This window comes from Thermobia domestica, chromosome 7 (genome assembly GCF_964235325.1).
Source record: "Thermobia domestica chromosome 7, izTheDome1.hap1.1, whole genome shotgun sequence".
Lineage (NCBI taxonomy): Eukaryota > Metazoa > Arthropoda > Insecta > Zygentoma > Lepismatidae > Thermobia > Thermobia domestica.
Window position 1 is genome coordinate 298474391 of NC_137460.1, and position 27539 is coordinate 298501929.

Consider the following 27539-nt stretch of genomic DNA (forward strand, 5'->3'; position numbering starts at 1 on the left):
TATATATATTTATTTTAAAATTTATTTCAATGTAAAATTTTGATACAGCTGAGAAATTTTAAATAGTGAAATATATTTTAGAAGTACTATACTTCTATCCAAAAATATGTATAAAACAAAAAAACAACTTTTCTCTTCTTTGATATGTCAAGGAAAGGTGTATAATATTTACCATTCAAGAAATGTTACAACATAATATATCCAACTTCGTCAAAGGTACACGTGTAAAAGTAAAAGTGAACATACCAGGAGTCTTTAATTGTACAGGAACAGCTCTATACACAAAAACATATTTTGTGATGTTCAAAATGACTCATCCACCTAGTGGCGTAAGAACAGAGGTTACATTTGCGTTTTTTTCTGTCTACAAACCCGTTTTTCCGTGTGGTACAAAACTGACATCCGATATTTAAATGACTTACCACAGTCTGCGCAGTGATACTTCTTGCTATCACCATGCACAGCTCGTTCATGTTGTCTTCGCGAAGAAATCTGCTTAAATTTACAACCACATATAGAACACTGGTAGGGCTTCTCACCAGTATGCTTTGTCATGTGCCTTTCCAATTCATTTTTCCGTTGAAAAGCTGAAGTGCATATTGTACATTTGAAAGAACGAGGGATAGTATGAATTCTTACGTGCATTGAAAGCAAAGACCTATCACGAAACACTTGACCACATAATTTGCACACATTTTCAGCTTCACGATTATGCTTCAACATGTGTTTCCTGAATTCCCACCTGGAAAGATATATACCTCCACAATGAGCACATCTAAAAGTTCTATCCACTGCGTGAGCTTTTATATGCGCTAACAAACCTGGTTTGAATGTAAAGCCTTTTCCACATTCGTCACATCTGAATGGATGCTTACCCGAATGAGTAGCAAGATGGGCTTCGTAATTGTATTTTCGAGTAAATCTTACACCACATACTTCGCAGCGTTTATCTATGTGGACTTCATTTGTGTGTGTCTTTATGTGTGTCCGAAGCGTATATCTTTGATAAAAACCTTTCCCACAGAGAACACAAGAGTACCTTACTTCTTTACGAATCTCTTTTAGATGCCTATGTAGATTACATTTCAAAGTGTATATTTTGGAGCAATGTGAACACTCATACGGGCCTAGATCCTTCTCCCTTGTGTGCATTTTCATATGTGAAATAAAACCACCTTTGTTTTTAAATTTCGCACTGCAATGATCGCATGAGTAAGTCAGGGTTGATACATTGACTCTTCTATATTTACGTTTTGTATGTGAATTACGTGGCTTACCAATAGGTCCCCTGGGCTTAGGCCATACTGTTGTAAAATGAGTTTTCATATGTATAATAGCAGCACATCTTCGGGTGAAGATTCTTGCACAGTGTTCACACTGGAAGTGATTCTCTTCATTGGCGCTGGTAGACGATTCACAGTCCTGTACTACTTCAGAACTCCCAGTAACACTTGACTGATCATCTCTCCTCTTACGATTCGTAGTAATTGATTTGTCGCTATTCACATCGAAATTGCTGAAAAATATAAAGTATTGGTATTAACATACATTTTAAAATTTTCATAGTTAAAATATTTCCTTTATCTATTTCGTCCTCTTATGTACAATACATGCTTTACGCTTTTGCTTTTTAAAATGCTAATTATGATGTAGGAAAAAAGTCAATTTTAAATTTTCGTAGCTTTCTCATACTAATGCACGCTTCTCAATTCAGCGATAAGCCGCCAGCGGCTAGACTCAAGATACGCACTAACCTATACGATCCACTTCATGAGGCAATAACCCTGTAGTTGCGCGTATACAGCAATAGGGATTTGCCTCTGATCCTTATTAGTTGAATTGAATCTCGAACCGTAAAATGGTTGGAATTAGATTCAGCTTAGTCACACACGCGGATACTGAAATAAAAATGAAATCTTTAAGTTTTATGTCCCACGGTTATGCCGGCTAGGCAAAAGGAGACGCAATGATGAGAAATGAAGGAAATGGTGGAATGAAGGAAGTTGGAAGAAACGGGAAACCGTGAGAAAACCCACGCATATGGTGTTTGTCCACTACAAAGTTTACTTGGCGCAAGCCCGTGCACATTGAATTGGGTACACATGTGAAAGTGTGTCTTTACCTATCGTTCCTAAGGGTTGAATACAAAGGTCAGAACTAATTAGATAGAGATGCATTCACTTCGTCTACGTACACTCATGTCCAAAATGATTGTCACATATCTATAACTGTCTTCTTGTAAGAATATAATTTGATAATGATTTTGCAGGATACGTTTAATACCGATACTATGTGGACAATTGGGAAAAGTATATTTGTGGTAAATTTGATAGTTAAAGAATTATAAATACGAAAATTAGAATGAGTAAAACAAAATGTTGCTAAATAAACAAGAAAGATTTATTTTCGTTTTGTTGTTCTTATTTCGTGCTCTTTTGACATGAAATTTGCCACATACATGTCTTTGCTGATTATACACGTACTAACACTATAAGAAATACCGAGCGAATTAGGTATCAAACTAGTACAACAACTTATTTATAGACATGTGACAATAATTTTAGACATGAATGTACATCAAACAAATTACCACACGACTGTATCCTTTAATCATCGAGTCTTTCACGACGCGCATCTAGAAAGTAAGTTTCTTTACATTGTAAAATGACTGATAAATTTAAGAAATAATTGTGTTTTTTACTGTAGAATAATTTATATAAAATTTACTTTTCAATATACGAATCATCTTTGTTGAAGCTTTGTCGTAACGTGGCACTAACATTTGTATACCTGTGTCAAAGAATTTTATTACCAAAAACTGGAATGAAGTTATCAGAACCGTCTGCAAGTCAGTTACGCTGTTAAAACGTTATGCGGCAAGATACCGCTTCAGATCGAACAGGTGAATCCTGACCACAGGTAGAGCTGTGGTACAAGATCATGTTTGACACCCATATTTCGTCTCTGTTGGCAATGCAATCGAGGAATTAGTCACCTTTCTGGTGGTAACGCAGAATGAAGTTCGAAGTGCACTAGAGATGCTTCTCGTTTTTGTTATCAATTGGTCTGGAATGCTTGTAAACTGGAAAACTACAGTAGCTGAGTGACGATCTCACACAGCAGGACAGTGCGCAGCAGATCAGTGCAAACTGCCATGAGAGTTCGGATATTGCAAAGCGCTGACTCTGCAGAATTGATCCTCCGCACTGTCCACCAATTCATGTGTAATGATGGACGGTCGGAACCTACGGTGCAAACTGGTGCGGAATGCTGTAATTGTATGCATAATCTTTTTGCCATACTAAAGTTCATCGCATCCGGTAAATACATTTCACAAAATTGACAAAATCTCTGATAGTGCAAAGTTCTTAGCGTGAAGAAACCTTATTAATGAGCGTACTTCGCACAGGGAGAGTATACGCACAGCATTGTTTATCGTGATACAGTTATCTCATCATTGACCAAATAAAACAGGATTTAATGCATCATACGATTACGTGCTCTTTGTGCACACCTGAATAAGCATGGGACGTGCTCTGTACACACGTGCTATCTCGGAACACTTTCAGAACTCACTGTTTGGATATGCATCATATTTCGTGGAGTTTTAGCTTTTGAAGTTTCCAAAAACACCGTCGATTGGACGATATTGTGTCAATTACTCCAAATCTTCAACTTGTAAGTGCTTTCAATGTTGATGAACTTTAAAATTATCTTTTCCATGCTTTGTGTTTTCCATGAAAATGATATGTGTAATCTGTTTGAAAATGTTGGAACTAAGAGTTGAACACAGAAGGTGCTGTCGTCTTTTCCCTCTCTTCGAAGTGCCCCAAGTAAGCTCTTTCCTCTGGCTAAAGGAAGAAGACATTTAAATGAAATTTCTAGTTTTAAGTCCCAGGTTTATGACCTTTATACTAAAGTGATGTGTAATTAATGAAACTGAGGGTTTATGTAAGAATTAGTGAAATGGCAATGTGGAACGATATAAAAGATATCCAAGGAAATCCATTGAGATCAAACCAGGGAATTCTTCACTAAGAGCGAGGAGTCTACCACTGAGTCACTGTAAACTTAAATCTCTCAAGGAATAAACTCGTAACATCCAGTTTTAAACTTCCTTACCGGCAGATGAAAGATACAGCGTGGGTAAATTAAAGACCAGGCTTTTTCACACATATCTTGAATTTTTGGCTATTCGAAAACGGATACGACAGATTTTTCTTGGATATGTGGGAGACATATCGGTTTAAAATAGAAAGATTTGGAACAACGCCCTGCAAACCTTCGTAATAGTTTACTTTCACAACGTCCATTCACTGCACTACACAGCTTCTATGCTTCCTACACAACTTATCCTGTAGATGTAACTCCTAGAAATATAACTTCAGATTGCTGGGTTCTATCGAATATGAATGTAGATTTTTGCTTCAAGGGAAAAAAAATGGGACAATCGTGTTGAGAATCGAAAATTTGATGATTCTTGGCGAAAAAATTATTGCATTGAAAAATTTGAACCAAACATCATTACTTTACGAGCTGTAGTAGAACTAATGACGACGTAGGTAATGATTGTCACGTTCTTAACGTTTTGTGTCGCTTAAGAAGTTCACTTGCATTCTGTCCTTTCACACCAAGTATGTTAAACTTCACTTTCAGCTTCTAATTAAAGAAAGAATTTTACATAACATACCGTGGAAAATATAAGCATAGCTTCAAGCCTTAAAGTTTGATCAGTTACATTTCAGCGCAAGCTGGGTTTATGCACGACTTAAGAGAAACGGAACGTACAACATAGATCAGACTTACGGCATTGCAAGATTATTTGTAATTCTAATTGCAGCTCTCCTATTGTCTCAATATATTTGTAAATTTTCGAAAATAAATGACTGACTTCATCAATGGTTGACAACATGAAACTCTGCACTTGAGACTTATCACGAGCAAACATTGCCCTAAACTTTTTGAAATATCACTTATACAGTAAGGGACACTTCTGGACAAAACATTTATTTGTATATAACAGCACAAAACATTTATCCATGGCTGTTCTGCACAATTATACTTAACACAAAATAATTATTTCCAATTCTATTACTTCCAGTACCAAGTAAACAGAAATAGTGGATACGAAATTCTATATCTCGCCAAGTTTTTTAGAAAATATCCAAATTCAATTTTTGTAATTGGAATAGGGGGAGCATACACGAAGGTTGCGCATATTAGATTTGTTTTGCGGAGGAGGGGGCAGACTGATGACGTTTAGAAAGAATGAATGCTACCAAACAGTGGCGTAGCCAGAAGATCTGGAACCTCCGACATTTGCATAAGTTGTTAAAATAAGGCCTAAGGGTAGAAACATACAGAAGAGATTTAAGTCTCACCCTCGATACTGGCACAAACACATGGATTCAAATGGGTATGCTGATGCGGAATATGTACGCTACATCGCGACTTAAGGTCGTCCGCGAGGGTGAATTAGTGTTCGCGATGATAAACAATGGAGTTTGTTTTTACATCGATCTTCAGCGGAAGCATCAATGTGGCTCGTGTTTTCATTGGTTCTCCCTGAAGCGCTACACGTAATAAAGTCTTGATTTGTTTAGAATTTCGTCTGCAGATGTGTGTGTGTCTATATTCGAGAGTTTTGCTGCACTCTTAAATTATGAAAGACGTATTAATAGAACTAGTGATTATGAAAGACGTATAATTAGAACTAGTGAGGAATGTTCCAGCAATATGGGAAAGGAGAAACAAAAACATCATGATAGAGAAACAAAAACATTCTAATAGACAGGTTTTAAATAGAGAATGGAAGAAAATAGCAACTGAAAGGTGAATGTCGGTTAAGTTATTCATATTTATTTGAGAATTACACTCTAGCTTATTAGAAAAAAGAAGCTTCTGTTAATTATATATATACTAGCGTAGTATGTGAGAAAGTACTACGCTACTTTTAATAAATTATAAGCAATATAAATAAAATGTGTCGCGGAGTGTCTTAATTTCGTATTGGAAAACTCCTTGCTTTCCACGCAGCAGTCGCAGGTTCGTTTCCATTATTTTATCCTTTTTGCAGTGAAGTGAAATTTCATTTGGTTTTACTGCGATGCACATTTCTCTCTCATTAAATTCAATGGAGATATGAATTAGGAAGTACGGTCACTGAAAGTGTTTTTTCTGAGAAATGAGACGTAACGTAAGTTGCGAATACACAGACCTTGAATCACATAATACTTAATGTAAAATGAAATCTTGCAGGTTAACGTCCCACGATTATGCCAAGTAGGCTAAGGGAGACAGTGATGAAAATAATGAAATGATGCAATCAAAGGGGTAAGAGGAAACGGGAGAACCCCAAGAAAACCCACCTACTACAGAGACCAGTTGGCGCGAGATGGGATCGAACTAAAAACCCCACTTAGAAGAGGTGATCGCTCTATCGTTGTGCCATAGCGGCCCGCAATACTTAATGTAAAAGAACTATTATTTAAGTTCATTGCATAACTACAGTGAATACGTTGAATACTATAGTATGTAAATAAATCTAATGTGTTGGGCACGTATCTAGAAAGAATCGAAATTCTTTTGCAAATCAAGAGTGGGGGCAACTTCAACCCCGCTGTGGGAAGCCATGGTCTCTTTTTTCCCTTTATTTATGTCAATTCCGTAGGCAGACCTAAGCTATTCAAGTGTTGTTGCTTCACAGATTCTTATTATCGATTATAATATTAACGTAATACCAATTTGGCACTTTGAGGTATTTGTTATCAATGTACCCCCTCGGAATTTGTGGATTTTTAATCCATTTGTCTCGGAACTATTCTCAAGGCAGAAAGTGCAACAAATCCTTAGCTCAAATCTTATAAATATTTTTACAAAATTTGACGTTCACATAACCCTGGTTATCTCCTGCTCCCATAGATGATTTTAGTGTCTTACAACTTTAGTAAATTTTTCCTTGGTAATATATACCTATGGTAAATTTGTATGAAATTCCTCCAGGGGTCTATAATGTATCGTACGAGCTAACACTTTTTTTCCTAGTTACTTTTCCCACTATATTTAAAGGTATCACAGTAAGAATCAAATATTATAGTACCCTCCGACTGCCGTCGCTATGCATAATCTCATCATAATCTGACGTAGGACAATGAGTGGAATTAATGTAAAATTTGAAACAAAATTTGGAATATTGCAACTAAAAGAGAAACCTATAATAAGAAGTCTCATATTTGAAAATAAATTCGGCTCAAACTGCCTCAGACTACATATAAGTCTTAACAAAAGTTGTGGAATGCTCAGAACAAATGTTGCCAAAAAAACCATGTCCTTTGCGTGTATCCGAATTAGTGAGCCTCTATGTAGAAGTCCAGTACGCTAACCACTCATCTAACAAACCTAACGGATAGTTCCTTTTTTAATTTATAACCGAAGGGCACTATTATGTGCAGGTCTAATTCTCTCTCTTTTGTTTTACAAATATCAAATGTTTAGGACATTTTTTGAATTTTAGCTGATCTGATCTGATTATTTGGTAGTAGTTTGTAGGACACGGTTCTTCCAAATAAAACTTAACTAACCAGTAGTAGCCAATGTTTTCTTTACTGATTTTCTGGAGGGGAAAGAACTTACTCTTGGTTAGCTCTTGGCAGCTTAAAAATTGCAGCTCCCCTCCTGGGCCAGGGGTGGCCATCCCTCCACGTGCTTGGGCGAAATTTCTCCAACATTTATCATTCTCCTTTTCCCCACCTGAAAAACAGTGCCTAAATTGTTAGCGAGATTTCTCCTCTCCACTAACTAATTCCACACTAATTTGCATGTCTCATATACAGAAGGACTTGATTTTGGGGATGTTGCTGGCTAAACGTTCATTTTGGGGGAGTCCGGGGTTCACCCCGGATAAATTTTGAATAAAACCGCAATCTTAGGGTAAAGATATAAATAAGAGACTTCTCGATTGAGTTCGAGGTTTAAGTAGTGGTCGTTACCTCGATGTTTAGGTCTAGATGGATGTAGGACGCAGATAACGAGAAGGTCGCACCCCCACTGTAAGTCTTCAGTTTGAGGAGAAACATTACTGTAACACGTCTGAAATTATTGCATAAAAATCACTGGAAAACATTTTGAAACTGAAAGGACCAAGCAGTTTATAGATAGGGATGGACGCGAGACGAGACATGTGAAATACTTAAGTCTCCTAACTTGTTTTGCAAAAATATTCGAGTCTCGTCTCTTGTCCATCTATATCAATAAATCAAAGAGTTTTACATTTTTTCAATTTTCTGTGAAGAAATGCCCTCATTCAGTACTCAGGCGCGAAATCATTTTCCAGTAAAATAAAATTAAAAATAAACAAACATGTCTTCAGATTTCGGTTTGGAGGCGGTATTGACTGCAGCAAATGAAGTTTCGTCACTGCAATTCTATTATCCGACATTTTCTCCCTATGGATATGTCCCTGTTTTGACGGATATTTCTTTACCTTATATGTGTAACGAATTTAAAGAAACCCTCTTTTATTAAACTCGAAATTGCGGGAGAGAAGTTTTTAAACATAGATATAATTAACAGTAGCTTTTTTCTCTGTAGAAAATAAACAATTTACGGACTTCAGTCCAAAAGCCCCCTTCCTGTAACCGCCACTGTCCTATATAATAATAAGCTAGAGTATAATTCTCAAATAGATATGAATAACTTACCTAGCATTCACATTTCAGTTGCTATTTTCTTCCATTCTCTATTTGAAACATGTCTATTATGATGTTGTGTTTCTTATCCAATATTTAAGCAACATTCCTCACTAGTTTTATCAATATGTCTTTCATAATAAAATTTCTTCGTTATGTTAAATCTCTTCGGCATGTTTCAACCCTTAGGCCTTATTTTAACAACTTATGCAAATGTCGGAGGTTCCAGATCTCCTGGCTACGCCACTGCTTGGTAGCATGCATTCTTCCTAAACATCATCAGTCTCTGTTCACTTCCACTTTCAGCCATAATTGTATTCTTTCAAGCCAAAGAGAATACATTCGTTCTCTTTCACATTTGGTGTTCTTAAATGTAAAATTATGGTATAATTAAACGTGCGATTTTGCCATTTTCAATGTAAGTTTCTGTCCCCTCCTCCGCAAAACAAATCTAATGGGCGCGACCTGCGTGTATGCTCCTCGTATTCCAAATACAAAAATTGAATTTGGATATTTTCTAAAAGACTATTGGCGAGATATAGAATTTCGTATCCAGTATTTCTGTTTACTTGGTACTGGAAGTAATAGAACCGGAAGTAATTATTTTGTGTAAGTATAATTGTGCAAAACAGCCACGGATAAATGTTTTGTGCTGTTATTTACAAATGTATGAAAATTGTTAGGAAAGTTTATGGAGGGGTGGAAAATATTCTTCCCAGGCTGGGACAACAGTAATTAAGTTAGTCCCAGGGAAAGAAAAACTAGAGACGGGGAATTTCCTTAGCTTTCCCCCTTAGAAATAAACGTTTTAAACGTAACAAATGTTCTGTATCTGACGTATGACTGCTTATCATTCTGTGTGGCTCCGTGGATGAGTGAGTAGAGTCGTTGATTGGTAATCGTGAGTGTCATGGATCAAGTCCTGTTCAGGGCAGTTCAATTTTTTCATTCTGTTTCCCATATCTGAAGATGTTTCTCCCCCTCCGTATTCATCTCATGCTCTCAACTGAGTTCTCCACTTAAATTTAACAATTGGTATTGGAATGCTCTAAGGTTCGGGTGAGCTTTTACATGTCTACTTACAAAATCAAAATTTGCGACAAAATATGGATGCTATCCGATCATTTTGTCTGAAATTCTAAATTTGCACACGTGGCTGTATCTTTCATCATATTTGCATCTATCGTTGTTCAATGTCATCAGCTATGACGTAAGATGGCTTGGAAGCAAAACTTCAAATTATAAAAGCGCTATACCAATGGGCTCACTCTCATTAAGCATTTAATTAAATGTATGTGTTTCCACACTGGAGGAGGAGGTATCCGCTCTTCCTACCGTCCTGAAGTGACAGACTATTTATTCAGGCTCTGCAAAGTAATTTCAGATCAAACGACTTAAAGAGTGTTCATTCGAACAGCAACAGAATTGGACTTTAATTTTTGTTTTATCTTCACGAATAGGACAAATATCAAGTAATATGTTTACCCTAAGAACTACGTCTGAGATTTATCTCATTTTGGAGAAATGATGCTGTAGACGGTGGTGTGAATTTCGCCAGAGTGTACGGGAATTTTCAGTGCCTGGCGATTATGCCACCCGCCTTTCATAAAGTTAGTTCGGTTGCAATACTTCCCGGGAAATGCTTCGGACTCATCTGCTGGAGCACTTTGGCCGTAAATCTTCATATGGCTGTACCGTCCAGAAGTGTCCCTTACTGTACAAGCAGATGAACAGTATGTCTAGAATTTCGTTTATTTCCCACGAATTTTTACTCCTTAAATGCTTAAAATCGCCGGAACACCTGTCAAAGCCAAATAGCACACTCAACCTTTAGGATATCTTGGTTCACTTCAGTGGATGTTTTCCATATTTCTACAGTAGAAGTTTTGTCGCTATCTCTGCTCCAGGATGAAACATTTGGTATGCTTTACTAACTCTTTGTAGCTTTAAGATTTTCCCTAGCAAATTGATAGGTTACTTCAATCGAAAGTGGCATTAGCTATTAAACTAAACTAGCACTTAAAATTACAGCCACATTAGCACTTTTATTCTCAGAACTCTTCAGTAAATAAAATATTGCTTTTACAAAACCTTATGTACATAGTCAAAATTTACAGTGTAAAACATCGTGTTCGTGACTTTCTCGGATTTTCTTCGTTTCTGTCCATATTTTCTATTCACCAATCCTTTAAAATAACTAATTTTACAAACTATCCTCTTGTCTAGACTAAAATCGTGTTGCGTTAACGTTACGTTACGTTACGTTACGAATATATAGGTTGTATTATATATATATATATATATATATATATATATATATATATATATATATATATAAAAAGTTTACAGAAACTATTGGATTAAATTAGAAGAAAGGAAAAATAATGAAAAGTATTTTCTGTACATTATTTCTTTCACAATACCTGTCGTAACTACACTTGCATTTGTATGTATGTTACTTTCCACTCATCCCTCATAGCCAATTGCTTTTTTTTTTACTTAGTTCACAATATTACGTATACTCAAAAGCTTTTAAAAATTATTTGTTTTGCATAGAATTAAATATCGAACAGAAATACTGTTATGTAGAAGATCAATGAATTACAAATATCAAAGAGTAACAGGCTAATGTTCATGCTTACAAATTTAAATGTGTTACTATCTTGACACTTCACAAATATTAAATAAATACAAATTTCGAATAAGTTAAAAAAATAGCGTTATATCTCGAACTAGCTGGTTTTTCAGTGGTTGGAAAGTTAGCGCTTTCATCACTTATACTCAGATGATGGGACAGCGACCTTATTAGGCCTCAAAGGAATTTTTACATTTGTGCAGTTTTACACAATAATTTCCAGTCTCGATACAATTTTTAAGTATTTCAAGGATCAGTAGACAACCTATGTCCGTATGAAATATGTGGATCATGCTGAAATTTTGTACCGTTCAACAACTGAAACGGGGACACTAATATACTTCCAACTAAACCTCACAATACCACGCCTATTCATTACTGTTACAAACTCAGGACGCTATAGAGAAACAAACATCTAACACAAGGCAAAGTTTGTAGGCTTCTGGAAAGTGGGTACATATTTAAGAAAAGCATGATCATGCATTTCGAATGGAATTCAGTATCGAGTACTGAAACCATACAACTAACTAACGTATTACCGTTTGAAAAACTTTATGTATTGTTGACAACTTTGTTATTTTGCTAGGAAATTTTAGTGTTTTGCAGTTATTACTTCATAAGTAATAAAAGTGTTTGAAGATAAATAATGGTCTGTATATATAAACTGTAATTGATAAGAAAATACCTTAGTATCTCGTATTATCACCAAGATATGACGTACTTCGAGTAACTATGAAACAAATTAAGAGGAAATGGAAATTCTACAATTTTCGCAAGATTTAGTTTAGAAGATGCTTATTGGTTAACTATAGCATCAATCGCAAATTAGGCTCCTTTCAGTAAACGTACAGACCTTAATGCTGTTTTACGGAAATTGATATCTGAAACAATTCCGAAGACGAAACAAAAACAAAAAAAAAAAAAAAAAAACAGATTAGGTGAAAGTTGTCACACTTCTTAAAATGTTGTACCTTTCGGAAGTGATTATTGAATGTTGCATGCATTTGATTGTGTAACACAACACCAATTGTGTTTGGTAGCTGTAATTCCAGCAAATTCTTCCAATTACACAATTTAATTTTTGCCATATTAAAAACTGCCAAAAAAACAGAGTGAAATCAGTCCATATGCTTCTTGCTGACCCTGATCAATGGCAGGATATAATGAAAGATTCCAAACGACGCCGTTCAACAACTGTAAATATAACTAAGAAAGTTCTGCCACTTTTTGTGGAGGTCTGTGTTGCAGTGTCCCTCGCGCCGTGAGTAGAATGCGAATGCAGTTATTGGTGTGGGTATATCTAACATACTACTTGGTTGTGCCAGTTCAGTTACACCGTGAACTTATGTATGGACAGAGTGAACATGGGACCTGAACAGAGCTCATAAGGGTGTGTATGCTGTACAAGTTCAAACTGGATCAAATGTCGCCACACCGGGGCGGAAAATATGCGAGGCCTTTGGTGAGGGTGACTACGCGGCCAGTGCAGCGATGCTTTAAAAAGTTCAAGGACGGTGACGAAGCACTGGAAGACGCACCACGTGTCAGAAGACCAACACATGTAGAAAATGAAGATCTTCCGGCAGCAATCGACGCGGACAATGATCAGATATGTGGGGAATTGTGGCTACAAGCCAGTGTGAGTGGAGAAACCATTAAGCAGAGCTTTCATGAACTTGGGAAGTTGCGTCAATGGGTCCCACATGATTTGACTCCGGCCCAGAAGGCCACGGGAGCAGACACCTGTTTCTTAGTTGCCTCGTCTAAGAAAGGAGTTATTGCTGGACAGGGTGTTGACGTGTAACGAGAAATGGGTCATGTACGAAGCCGTCATCATTTGTTAGCATCACATGAACCGCTTCAAAACAGCCGAAACCAGTTCTGCAGCGGAAGAAAGTACTCTTGTGTGTTTGGTAGCCTCTTCGCGGCATCGTGCATCCGGAACCAGCTGGTTAGAGCATCAATGTAACTAAGTACAGTCAGCAGTTGGACCATGTTCAAGAAAAACACAAAACTCTAGAACCGGCACTTTTAAATCGCAAAGGGATTCTTTTGTTACAGGACAAAGCTAAGCCGCACGTGGCTAGTATGAGCCAGGACACAATACTACGTCCGGGATGGGAGAGTATTGCATCCGCCATACTCCCCGAACACCACACCGTTCGATTATCACCTGTTCCATTCTTCAGACAATTAATTTTGAGGACGGCATTTCAAATCCCTAATAGAGGATTAGGAAAATGCACTTGATACCTTCTTCACATCACGGCCCACCAAATACCGCGATAGAATCCATGGTCTTCCAGAACGTTGGCAGAAGGTCGTCGATGCTCATAGGGACTATTTTTAATGTACCAAATACGTCTTAGGGGCATATCGATATTTGGAGGTGGTGAGTGAAAAGCAACAGAACTTTCTTGGTTACCTTTATATATTAAATGCTACAGAAATCAAAATAGCAGCAAATAGTCATCCTAAGGCGCTTGCGATGATGACACTGTGTTCTGGGACCGTCACCGTGGCAGCCACTGCAGAAGATTATTCAGTATTGCAAACTCTACCAATGTAAATATAAAATACCTCTTATAGATATTTTCGTTTCATTACCATTTTTAAAACTACACTGACCAAAACATGGATTTAAAATTTCCATTCAAACATACCTTACAGATATATCCGGTGACACTGTTCTTGAATATCCATTGTTCAATTCGGATAAGTTTTGATCAAACGTTGCACTAATCTCATCATACTCAATTTTGACATGAAATTCTTTTGGGACGGAACTCTCAGTCATTACTTGACTTTCGTTAAATAAATCAGTTTGCTCTAATTCTACACTGTCATCTTTGAGTTTGATTTCATTCTCTTGTCCGGAAGACGGCAGTACCGTAAAATCCCTGTTATTTGGATCTACGTATACTACAGTTGGTTCCTCTTTAATGTCCAACACGCTCATTAAACTGTTTGATTCCTCTCGTTCTTCAAGCTCTCTTGCAGAGAACGGTACTCCTAAATCAACTTTTTGCAGTCTATCCAGCTCCGGAATAAAATGTTCCTCAGGGATTGTATCATCATCTTTGCTTGAGACAACACTAATATCCTCCGCATAGAACGATGAAACATAATAACCAGATTGAGACGAATCGGAATCATAATCTAAATCATCCAGGCAAAATGATTGAACTTTTGGAATACAAGGTATAGTCAACATATCCACATTAGACATTGTCCCATTTACTTCTTTGTTATCCATGACAATATATGTATGATGAGAATGTTTATATTAGATTATTGGTGTCTACAAACCTGGAAAATATAGAGATTTCACATTAAATATCACAGACTGGACAACTTCTATATCGAAAACACTTCTTTTTTGGGTTATAAGTCATTTCTTTCCTTACTTTCTTCCTCTTTGATTAAATACATACTAATTGATAAAATTCTTATAAGGAACGTAAAACAATACGCGTTGTAGTATTGAAAACAATTGCAATACCCACGTAAAATTTGAACACTATATCTCTAGACTTGAGAAAAATTATAAGATGCCTTATTATTTTAAAATATATCTTATTATTTTACATAAGATGAAGCTTTCGACAGATGTATATTTCATATATGTGAAGGATACCATGGCGGACGTAGAGGGTAAACACGTAATGCAAAAAACAAAAAAAATGTATTTTCCCTTCCACGTCCGATGTGGTACCCCCACATACATGAAGTACAAATCAGTCGAAAGCTTCATCCTTGAGGAACACATTGATACCAAAATTATCTCTTTAGGTTAAATAGGGCGTGAGCTATTGAGGTTTAAATTGAGTAACATTAAGGGTCGACCAGAATGTGACTATTTCACAGGATCAAACCTGTCAATGGCCGTAACTCTGTAACGATGCATTTCCTGACATATGGTCATATGAACCTTTTTGCTTGTCTACCTCTAAGGAACCCATCCATGAAATTTTGCCGTATCTTTTTGTTACACACACTGTCTCTCTCTCTCTCTGTATATATATATATATATATATATATATATATATATATATATATATATATATATATATATATAGAGAGAGAGAGAGAGAGAGAGAGAGAGCGAAAATCTCCGACGGATTGTTGTCTCCAAAACGGACCACAGATGTTAAAATATGCTTATGTCCGGAGATTGGGCCGACGAAAGAGGTGTTGAACTTCTTCCCGATGTTCCTCAAGTCACACCACTAGCTCTGTGAATTTGTGCATTATCATATTTAAATATGGCCCAATCTCCCAGGATCATAAGATGCACATAATCCATTGAAATGGCAACATAATCGCAGCCAGTGTTGTGACTGTTAAGCGCAAGCATAGTAACCGTTGAAAACCCCGACTGTGGCGGACGGCTTCACGGATCGCTATGGTATTGCAAGGATTAGTGGAGACAATACATATCGTTTGCTTCTATGGGATTCTGGCACCATCAACATTAGTCGTGGTTTGAAATAAGGTGATCAATTACTGGTGTGACCATATCACACGTTTACATTCACCAGCGAGGTATGTTACAAGTTCGCGCCATTTGGCATTCACTACGATAGTTTACCGGCAGCTTCGCACGTACAAATGAGTAAACGACAACTTAAAATTCTACAGGTACTATTATCGGAAACCGATGATATTACATCATTATGATTTCAAACATGTACTTTATAACCTGAAGTAGTATAACTTAGAAAAACATAAATTCATAATTGGGTTGGCATCACTGTTAGTTAGGTGGCATTGCAGATTATTTTAAAAAATATTTCCGTCATAAGGTTTCTGCGGTTTTTGTTTAATAGTTTAAAAGATATGAGGAAGCATATCTTACACTAAGAGGCACTTGGTGTTTCAGACAAGAATTTCAGTGCGTATAAGTCGCTAGGGAGCTGGTGAAAGCATGAGACTAGAAGTTAGATAGGAAGATGTCAGAAAGTACATGGCACGGAGCGTTTTGTTTGTCCCACAAAACCCTGACATCAAACGGAATCTTTTAGGAAGATATCCCACATTAAGAATGTTTTCATAGACAAGTGAAAATGAAAATGACAGATGGCAACTGAAAATGACAGAAGTAACAGCAAATAGAACTTCCATGAGCAATGATATACCGAACGTTTAAACATCTCGGTATTCTCTCTTATATATTGATTGCATGAGCGCGCCTCTTTCAGCGATCTTCGCTTTCCATTCTATTCTCCATCAAAGAATGAGTATTTGTTGCTCGTATAACGTCCATTTATTCAGATAGTCTGTGACACTAAGCGAATCTACTAGAGTTAGTACCAGATATGTGTACGAATAGGAATAAATGCAGCACACTTCGTAACAGTGAAGCAAACACCAATCAGATTAAACCATACACTACCCGTAGATATTCGTATCATCTAACTAAATGAGTGAGGTTGTATTGTTTTGTTATGTACGAAATGTAAGTAAATAACTAATTAATTGCAGAGAATGACTCCGATGAAATTACTTGTCAAATTAAGAATTCTTCCCTGGATACTATATTTACGGTATCCCACTGAAATCCAATATATCACTTAAATCTCAAAAGAGTATTTAAATATAACTTTAAAAATCAATATTAAATAGTGTAGATATTTGAAACGAACATATTAACTAACAAGTAGATTGCAGAACGGAAAGAAGAATACAGTGGGATTTAAACATAATACCATGAGCTCTTAAATTCTGAACATAAACGCAGGGAACACATGATATTGTACGTTCGACTATTTAGCAAGCCTAAATATTTGATGTTATCAGACGAGTATTTTTGTTGTTTTCATTCATCCTTAGTATATAAAGTATTACTTGGGTAGCAATCAACATAAACGAAATCATGCTTTCATATTATTTTGTAGTTTAAAATTACTAGACATCGCAAGTTCTCAAGCGATGGAGTGTCTCTAGCCACCACGTCTCTCTAATCTACACCTGCGTTCAGGCAGAACAGAAAAGCAGCCTACGCACGGTAGTATAACACAGTAAGGTGCAACACTATAAGGCCCGACCGTCAACACACGTTTTTTCCAGTCATGCTTACTCATATCTCACATCTGTACACAGTCCCTACGTTAACTAATTACGCGGAATACATAACTAACTTACCTACTCTATAGCTACATAACTTGGAGGTTCAACACAGAGTTCACAAAAAGCCATCCACTGACTTCTATCCTTAGCCAATTTGAACTAATTTTATTTCTGTATTTCTATTTCTGCGAGACACATCTTAATATTATGCTTCAATCTGTGTTTTGGTTTTGTTAATGGCCCAGAAAAAATTTGGTGAATACTGCCGAAAGTACATCTTTTTGAAATCAATAAAAATTCGATGTACCGCAGAGTTGTACTTTTTCCGGTATCCAGTGAGTAATAAATATCTGGTGGATAGGTGATGGTATCTCCTAAATCCGTACTAATGATTTCTATTAATTTGATTTTTGTATGGGGTTATTTTTTGGAGGAGATTTTTTGTGATGATATTGTAAGTGGTTGATATAATTGAGATCTCTCGAGAAGTACTACAATCAGTTTCTTCATCATTTTAAATCAAGGAATCAATCCTAAAGCAACCAATCCTTTGTGAAATTTTGATATGTCAAATGTCCGGATCTCTAAAATAGAAGATATGGGTATATCGTTCATGAATTCTCTTTTACCGCAATATTGAGTTCTAAAATTGCTTGACTGAGATATTGTTGAATTCTGCCTGTAATCTGTTATAAGATTTCTAAGGTGTTATTGGAGGCGAAGGTTTAACCATTAGATGGCCCTAGAAAACGCAATGAAGATTAACAATTAGGATTACTGGTAGTATTTGTTGTAAAGATGGCAAAGTTTTCCAAAGAATATCATTGGTTGAACTTCAAAGCATGTAAGAGAACTGCTATGAGCATATAGTGTTGAGTTATTCGTGAATAGAACCATCTAACTCTTAGTCACTCTTGCAGTCTTGCTGACCCAAATACTTAAAATAATAGTTTGTAGCGTCATTTAACCTGTTTTCTACTAGCATAACCAAATGGTTACAATACGTGGCGTTCCATATTTCAAACTGTAGATGCCACTACTTTAGTGTTATTATTCTTCTACCTTTACCTAGCTTTCAAAGACATGTAACTTAGCACCCTAATGCATTTCGAGCAGATTCTAGCGCAGAGTCCTCTAGTGGTAGCAAATGGAAATTTGAATTATTTTCCCTTTCCAATTTTGCAGTTATATTTTATTCCGTCAATATTTATATTACAAACATAAAATTTTAACTCTGTATTGTCTGTTTGATTACTTTTTTACATTACCATCGCTACATTTATATTTCTAAAGTTTTAAATTTCTCAAAGATTTCACAGTACACAAATACATACTTTAGAAAACCAGTAGAACATGTTAGGTTCCATAGTCAATCTTCCACTATCAGTAAAATAATTACCACTCATGATTTGTTTAGATAATTTGTTTACGAACATAAATTTACTAATCATTTGAAAATTTTGGGTATGGTATGGTGCAACTGGTACTTTACTAGAAAATCTCCCCCCAGAGAACTGTGCTGTAAGTAATGCCAAAAGTGAAAAAGTAAGATTTTTGATTAACGCTCTTCTATGTAAATGACTGTACAGGCAGTGGTGAATCTACAAGGTCAAAATTGGGGCTGCAGCCAGAACTCAGACTACTATAGGAATATGATGAATTTACTAAAAAGTCAGAATCGATTTTTTTAATCAGCAATGCAATGCTGCTGTACATTTTATCATATCACTAACCGTTGATGAATTATGGCAAGTTATATCATTGCAGATTCCAGTGACTGGACAATGATGCTGACGACCTAGGAACGTATTGAGATCATCCTGATGTCTGGAAATCGCAGCTCAAGTGTGGTGGCTGTGAAACTTTATGCGCTACACTTCAAAAGGGAACCCATATACCACAATGGTGTGGCCAAACTCATTCGCAGATTCCGGGTAACCCGTTCCTTGGATGACAGACATCGTAGTGATCATCCGAGACTGTCTGCAGATGAGGAAACCACAGTCGATGTCCTTGGAGTAAAATGGATGGACATTTTAGCAGTACGAATTGCATCAATTTTTCATGAAGTATCCCGCATGCCTGAAAGCAACCGCTAACCTTGTTCATAACATAAACTGGTCAAAGTGAAACAGCCGAAGGTAGGTAAGTGCATATAAAAGAACACAAATTTACGAGTAGAACTGGCAAATGAACTCAAATATTGGGTGCTATAAAATTGGTGTCCGTAGGAAAAAGTATTGGTGGCTACTATTGGTAGGAAAAAGTATTGGTGCGTAACTAATACCAGACTAAACAATGCTTGGACACTCGTTCATTGTCAGGTACTGCTGGTTTCGATTGTTTTGAAACCGGTTCGTGGGATGCTAACCAATGATGATGGTGCCGTGGACCTTCGTACAGGACATACTTCTCATCACATGTCAACACCCTGTCCAAAAATGGTTCCTTCCTCAGACGAGACAGCAAATAATCACGCGTGTTTGCTCGCGTTGCATTCTGGCCCGGAGTCAAATCATGTCGGACCCATCGACCCAACTTGTAGTGCTTCCCAAGTTGATTGAGGTGCTCCCGAACGGTTTCTTCACTAACACTGAATTGTACTCACAGTTCCTCACATTTCTGGCCACTGTCGGCGTCAATTGTTGCCTGAAGATCTTCATTTTGTACATGTGTTGGTCGTGTGGCACGTAGTGCGTCTTAGAGTGTTTCGTCACCGCCCTTAAACTTGTTAAAGCACTGCTGCACTGTCCGCGTAGTCACGACACACTCAGCAAACTCCATGGCATATCTTCCGCCCCGCTGTAGCTGTGTTTGACCCTAATTTAACTCGTAGAGCATACATGTGCTCATAACGCTCTGTGGAGGTCTCATGTTCACTCTGTCCTTACGCAAGTTCACAATCTAACTGAACTGCCACAACCAGGTAGTATGTTAGATATACCCATACTAACAACTGATCTTTGCCTTATCTACATTCAAATTGAACTCACGGTGTGAGGACCAATTGAACAAAGACCTCCACCAAAAGCGATAGAACTTTCTTTTTTTACGTTTATAATTAATAGTCATATCATTAATAATATTTCTCACTTGAGAAGGTATCAGTTGAAACTTAGGCCAAACTATGGACGTACCTTTTGCATTAGAAAAAAGAACACGACAGGATTAAAACGCTCAATAAAATAATTTAAGTACCTACACTTGTACTCGTGAAGGACTAGCGTGACCATATTGTCACAGCCCGTTATGCCCATAATAAATGATTGACGTCACAAATTTGAGTAATTCTGTTCCATTTCATTCCTAATGAAAAACAAAATCAATAATTGTCTTTTCTGAGACAGAGAAAAAAATCAGTCTCCAATGGGTTCAAGAGAAGGTTTACCCATGGCTTGGAAGGAATAATGTTACATTGATAATAATATTTATAGAAAGTTTTATATGAAAGCTAGACTAAATATACTTCACATTTATGAACCACCTTTCAAAAATGTATACCTGAAATTAACATTTGTTATTTATTCTTTTTCTTGTATCTGAAATTTGATGTACAGTAATTCTTGATGAGAATGTTTCCCTCAAGTGTATAACAAATATGTGATTTTTACTTTACATTAAGAGCATTTTTTTATTTTTTCTTTTTTTAGTCTGCTTTCGTGCATGACTTCATCCGCTTCTGTTGCAAGAATTGTAATACAATTGTTAAATTCGGAATTTATGTATTTTATTCTATGCATTTTTATGAGTGGAGGAGTATGGTGGTCCCTGCTGTAAATTTCCCGATTATTTTCGACACTCTTTTAATAAATAATAGTGGTTGTCGGACCTGTTTTTTTTTTTTTAAGATTTGTTCAAATAAGAAATATCTGAAGAATCCAAAATTCGCATTTTAATAGTGTTAGTCCAAATACGCGTCGTGACGTACTACTTTCAAAATTATAAGAAACCCGAAATAACTTCTACTTGATGGCCATTTACAGCGAGAAAATATAGAAGCAAGTCAGATTGGAGTGCAACATGATGTATCGAGCGAATTGAGTCCACACGAAGCAGGCGCGTGAGCGACTAAGGGCATACACATAAACGGATGAAAATGAAAATTGCCTCTTGATATCGCATGAAGTTACATGTAATGATTTGATATAAGTAACTCTACACTTGTTAACATACAATACAGTTTTTCTATATCATACTGAAATACTTCGCCCATTGAAGTTAGAGCATTACACAGGTGTGATTGATATGGTCTATTTTAGCTCATTCATTTTAACCATGATTTAAGAGTTTTTGTAATGGTTTCAGAATGTGTTACACTTGTATACGTATAATTCCCAAATTATGCAGAAATATTGGGACAGTGAAAATTCATATCGTAGACAATCCTATCCTAGATCTTCCCACTCATTTTAACAGTAACTTACCACTATTATGATGAAATGTTCTGCACCTGTACCACTGTTATATTCTTAATCAGCGCTTCAATTAGACCCGACTTCCAGCTAACACAGTAACCAGTGATAACATGGAACATATTTTCGTGTACAAGTTAGAGAGATCATGCTCCTACATACGCACGGTTCAAAATTACAGAAAAAGTGATTGGGGAGAGGGAGAAGGATGAGGCGAGTGTAAGGAACCCTTTGCAATGCTTTAACATACAGTGTTCACATACTTGAATATCTGTGATTACAAACCTATGTAAAATTAGATCTCGTTAATTATTTGTGAAGTACATGTTGATCATATATGGTTTATTGTAATTAATTTGTACACTTCTCACAATAGTTCACTTCATCCAATTATAAGTAAGATTGCAGTGGGAGGGAGCTTTCTTACAAAAATATTCAGTAGAGGAATAACCGTCCTTTCCCAATTACTAGCGTTCTGTGTGTACATAAGTTCCTTACATTGGACCCTTCTGATTTTATACCTACATGTTAGCAACCATATTCACAATTTACATCATACAGGTACTTAAGAGCATAGATAAATGCAATTCAGTTACACCTTAATAGTTTTTGCTCGTAACTCTGTATTAAAGAAAACATCCACACGGAACTAAAGTTTCTTTATTCTTATTTCTTCAAAAAATCTAATGCCCAAGGTAAGAAACACTGTTGGGCAAATTAACCGTCATTAATCAGATAATAAAGTAATAATAGCATATTATAAATAAAAAGGCATATTTGGATTTGGGGGCTAGAATTCTTTGGTTTAAATTAGTACTTTCTCACTATATTTCCTTGTTTTGGTGGTTTAGACTAAGTTAGGTTAAGATAATATTTAGTAATTTCCAGAGATTGAAAAATCTTGCTTGCAAGTGCTCGCCAGCGAAAAAACTACTACCCAGAAAATTTTGTAGTCACATTGTTTATACAAATAAACAAAAATTAGTTTGCGAAACAGTAAACATAAAACATTCTTTATTTTATTTACTAGCCTGTGTCTTACAAATTAAAGAAGAGTGACATCTGGTATTTATTCTTGAATTCACATCTTTGAGTCATCTGATTTTACTTGCGAAATGTAAAAATGTACTTGCCACCGGCGAGCAAGCGAGTGGATTTTTTAAGCCTTAGTAATTAGCCTTACGTAATATCAATTCATTTCTCCTGTAGACACGGTAGTTTTACCTGATTTTGGACCTAATTCCAAAACTATCCGTAAATGAAATACTACAAGTAAACGCACTGTTTAGTTTAGGTAAAAATAGACTTATAAGATACACCATAATATACTTTGCACACGATTTAGGCAATTTTAAGGAAAATCGCATGTAATGATTTAGAACACTGTATTTTAAATATACAATAGTTTGATATATAAGAAAAGCAATAGTGCAAGTTAACTAGTAAACATTCAGTATGACCATAGTTATTGAAATAAACTTTGGTGCAAAGTAATCATATAGGTGGGGTTACTTTGCACAGGTGTCGGACAGTAGTTCACCGATAACAAACACAAACTTCCTTAAGGGAGTTGTAATAAAATTCACCGAATATTGAACTTTAGGCTTTGGTTACTTCCTAAGCAGGAAATGGAGATACTATTTTACAGCACTTATCAGGTATAAAAAATAATAAGGACGTTCCGGAGTTGCGTTGTATTAAACCTGGGCAGCAGAGCTTGAGGAACTTCTAATAATGCCCTAGATATTAAAATCTTAGCTTTACGACAATTAGAAATAGTCGTAATAACAGTAGAAAGTAGTGCTACTAATATCGTATAGAAGATGTCAGAATAAAACAGGGATGTTGCAAGTTTAATGTGTTAAGCATGGGTGGAGGTAGGCCTAATTTTGGAAGCAAATTTTTCTTATAGGCCGGACAATTCATCATTGCATTAAAAAATTTCATGATTAGGCATGAATACTTACACAATAGAATTTGCTTGCTAACAGGTTTAGTGAACCTGGTTTGGGCTTTTTTTTTTTTTTTTACGAATTCATTATAATTAGATGTATTTACACTTAGCTTCTTATTGATGCCGTCGTGCTTGCAGACCAACACTCACACAAATCGCTTTCTTATTTACTAACACGAAGCTTTTCTTTATTTCATAAGTTGTTGCTTTGTTCTCAGTAAATAAGAAACAGATTCATTTGATGAGTATTGGTCTGCAAGTATGATGACAGCCTTAAGACTTAAACATTCTTAATATTTTATTCTGATGTCTGATAAATCCATTATGACATTAGTCATATAGCCTATTTTCTATTGTGGAACTAGTCTTACTAGTAGTCAAACCCGATTTAAATATCCGGAGCATTTTATTAGAACTCCCTCAAAGCCTAACCACGTTTAACACATTAAACCCTGCAACATCCTTATTATTTTATTGTGATATCTGACAACTGATATATAGCATTAGTAGCTCTATTTTCTACTGAATTGGGCCTACTACTAGTGAAGTCTAGATTTTAATACTTCTTCATGCCCATCATACATTTTCCGAAAGCAGAACGATATATATCTTAGATACTTTCATCCATAGTAGAAAAAAATAACAAGAAGATAAACTTTCATTAAAATTTCGGTTACCCATATTTCTGTGCTGCAAAATATCCTGCACCGAATTATTTTCCTTTGTAATTAAATTAGTTAACCTATAAATGTAATAAGTTATCTTTATTGTACTCTTTATTGCATTAATTATCTTATAATACAATTATATTTTTAGTGGTGAGCTTATGTCCGTGGAGCTATTGTCCGCTTTTGCATTAATATAGGTGAGCTTATGTTCGCGACCCACTTTGCACAACATACAAAAAAGTATGTTCAACACACGAACATTACGCTCCTATGCAGTGTTTTCACTTCAGTATTTATACAATTTACTTCCTACACAAAACTGCATGCAATCTACAAATATTGATATTAGAATCGTGGTACCGGTCTCAGAACAGCTTTAATTATCGATATTTGTAAAGAAAATTATGTCTTTTCTAGTACCGGCTCGAAAGCCACATTCTAGTAGTTTAGCGTACTCTCCCACAAAAATGCCAACTCAGGAACAGAAAAAAGAAAACCTAAACTGATTTGCCTTGACTATACTTTATTATCAAAAATATCATCCCAAGCGTAATCAGCGGGAGATTTACGGAGTCTGGGATTTTCACGCTGAAGCCCACCCAAATTCCTATGTGTATAAGCTTCAAGCACCCCGCAGAGTCTAATGATTAAATAAATAAATAAATAAATAAATAAATAAATAAATAAAACGAAGCCTTTGTGAGAGAAGCCCCTCTCATACTACATTTCTGGAGCCGTCTAACTAACTAACTAACAAACTAACTAACTCTATGGCCTATCAAACCTGGAGGTTCAATGCCACGTTCACAAAAGCTCTCCACTGACTTCTATCCTTAGCTAACTGCATCCAGTTTCTACTTGCTATTCCAATCTCTGCGAGATCCATCTTAATATTGTCCTCCCATCTGCGCCGAGTTCTTCCTAATGGTCGTTTTCCGATTGGTCTTCCAGTCAAGACTTTGAAAGCGTTTCTACTTTCTTCCATCCTAGCTACATGACCCGCCCATCTAAGCCTCCTAGACTTAACGACCCTAACAATGTTGGGTAGACCATATAAATTATGTAGTTCCTCGTTATGAAGTTTCCGCCATTCCCCATTCCCGTTCCTCTTGGGTCCGAATATTCGTCTCAGGATCTTGTTCTCAAATACTTTCAGTCTATGTTCTTCCCTCAGAGTAAGTGCCCATGTTTCGCAGCCATACAGAACAACAGGCATTATTATCGTTTTGTATATTTTAAGCTTCAAATTCCTCGACAGATTTCGCGACGACAAGAGATTTTGAACCGAATAGTAACACGAATTCCCTGCTTTTAGTCGACATTTAATTTCGTGCATATGATTTTCCTCTGTTAATATTGATCCTAGATATTTGAAACTATCCACTTTATCAAAAGTATTATTTAATATTTTAACGCATCCATTTCTGGAGCCGTCACTCTTCATAATTTATTTTCCAACAAGAAGTTCATTCCAGCATCTACCTGAATAGGAAATATACCTAAAATTATAATGCAATAGGTTCCACTAGTAATAATTTCCTATCTAAGCGGTATTTTGGACCGGTGCAAAGAAACCCCGATTAGAGGCTAAAACCGTCTTCTCCCAGTTTTATATTTTTATGACATTAAAGCGTTTCACACTTCAATTCCAAATATTGCATCGAAGTCCCATTATACACAGTAGTATTCCACGAAACTGACGTAACTTTGATGGAAATTCTTGTACCTGATATCTTTCAAATTTTGTCGGCCTTTACAGTGACTGCTTTCCATACCTCTACAACGAACCCTCCCGGTAATTAGAACTAATGTTAACCGCCAACATTATAGCCATAATATAGTTACATGTTCTACCTTACGGTGGCAGTAGCAACTTCCTCTTTACTGTGCACAGTTTTGCTGACAGAGGACTGTCTCGTCATATTTTGTACAAAGTAACCACGTCTTACGGTACGTCAGGAACGTGTTATACTACTCTTTGCAGAACTAGTGTATAGTTACTCGAAAGATATCGGAATCACACTTTTGGTATCTACAAGAAAGTATAAATAGGAAATGCAAAACGTGCTATTTAACACGTGATACATCATGACGATACGATGATGAACACCAATGCTATGTGAGGGTAATGTGCAAAATTATTATAGAAGTGTCGGTATCTCGCAAATGTGTGCCACACACAACGCAGGAGTTTTAAAGCCATATGAAGCGTTTTCCTTTTTCCTCACTTATATGTATACACACTATCACCTATTAGTGCCTACGGACGTACCTCGCTCTACGAAGCAGGAACTTAGTGGCCTTCTGAATGAGTTAGTTGATAGAATTTTTGCTTTTGTGCTATCTTGCACAAGTTGGTTAGTTCCTTTCCTGCACTGTAGACTTTAGGGCTTAATCCACCAGCCTATATTTATAAGCATACCTTTCAGGCCCTTCTAAAGTTTATCTGCACCAAATATTGTAGCTTCTCCACAGTCTGTACGGTAGCAAGACTGAAAGTCTTGAAACATTTAAAGGCCTATGTTTAGCAGAAGGGATCCAGCTCTTTTCTCTAAAAAAATGTTACTATTTTGGTAATTTCTGCTCACATTCGGTTAGTTTAGGGTAGAGTTGGTTAGTTTAAGTTAGGGTAGGCTAGTTTAGGTTACGTTAGGTTTGTTTAGTTTATGTTATATCAGTGTAGCCGTCCCGCATAATTTTCCAAAAAATGATAGAATTTCGCTTATTTCTACTAATATTACGTTAGTTTAGGTTAGTTCAGGTTAGCTTATGTTAGGTTAGGTTAGATTTGGTTACGTTATGTTACGTCTAAGTACTTGCATCACTCATTTCTCCTGTTAATTTTGTGTTTTTACTTGCTTCTGGACCCCTTGTACTAAACATACTCCCATTTAAATATATAATTAATGGTGTATGTTTACCTAAACTGGAATTGCGCCAAAATAAATACAGAAAATTCATAGCATTAGAAGTCTTACCAGCTTCCAAAACATGGGATGAATCCCATGACGAATCACTGTTGCCAACTGTAATTGGAAATATATCTAAATTGGGCTTCAATATTCGCTAACCTGAAAGCTAAATCGGATGTAATCAAAATCGGTTAAACGATAA

General features: G+C 36.2%; 1 protein-coding gene across 3 annotated transcripts; it reads right to left on the reverse strand.

Moving 5' to 3' along the window:
- On the reverse strand, positions 1-27539 carry LOC145691094 (uncharacterized). Of its 3 annotated transcripts, none has more exons than XM_081766775.1 (3): positions 27404-27539; positions 13986-14631; positions 1-1516 (listed from the first exon to the last, which is right to left on the reverse strand). In XM_081766775.1, exons 2-3 carry the CDS (start codon positions 14576-14578, stop codon positions 343-345), a joined length of 1767 nt encoding a protein of 588 aa, XP_081622901.1. In that variant the 5' UTR covers positions 14579-14631; positions 27404-27539; the 3' UTR covers positions 1-342. The 3 variants fall into 3 exon arrangements, with proteins under 3 accessions (XP_081622901.1, XP_081622902.1, XP_081622900.1); XM_081766776.1 differs by lacking the exon at positions 27404-27539 and adding an exon at positions 27347-27366; XM_081766774.1 differs by lacking the exon at positions 27404-27539 and adding an exon at positions 26698-26934.

What these genes read in the sequence shown, in the direction of transcription:
- LOC145691094 (XM_081766775.1), bottom strand. Translation starts at nt 14,578, where the DNA reads ATGGATAACAAAGAAGTAAATGGGACAATGTCTAATGTGGATATGTTG. An exon ending in TCACCGGATATATCTGTAAG is followed by an intron (nt 1,517 to 13,985) that starts GTATGTTTGAAT and finishes TATATTTTTCAG; the next exon opens with CAATTTCGATGTGAATAGCG.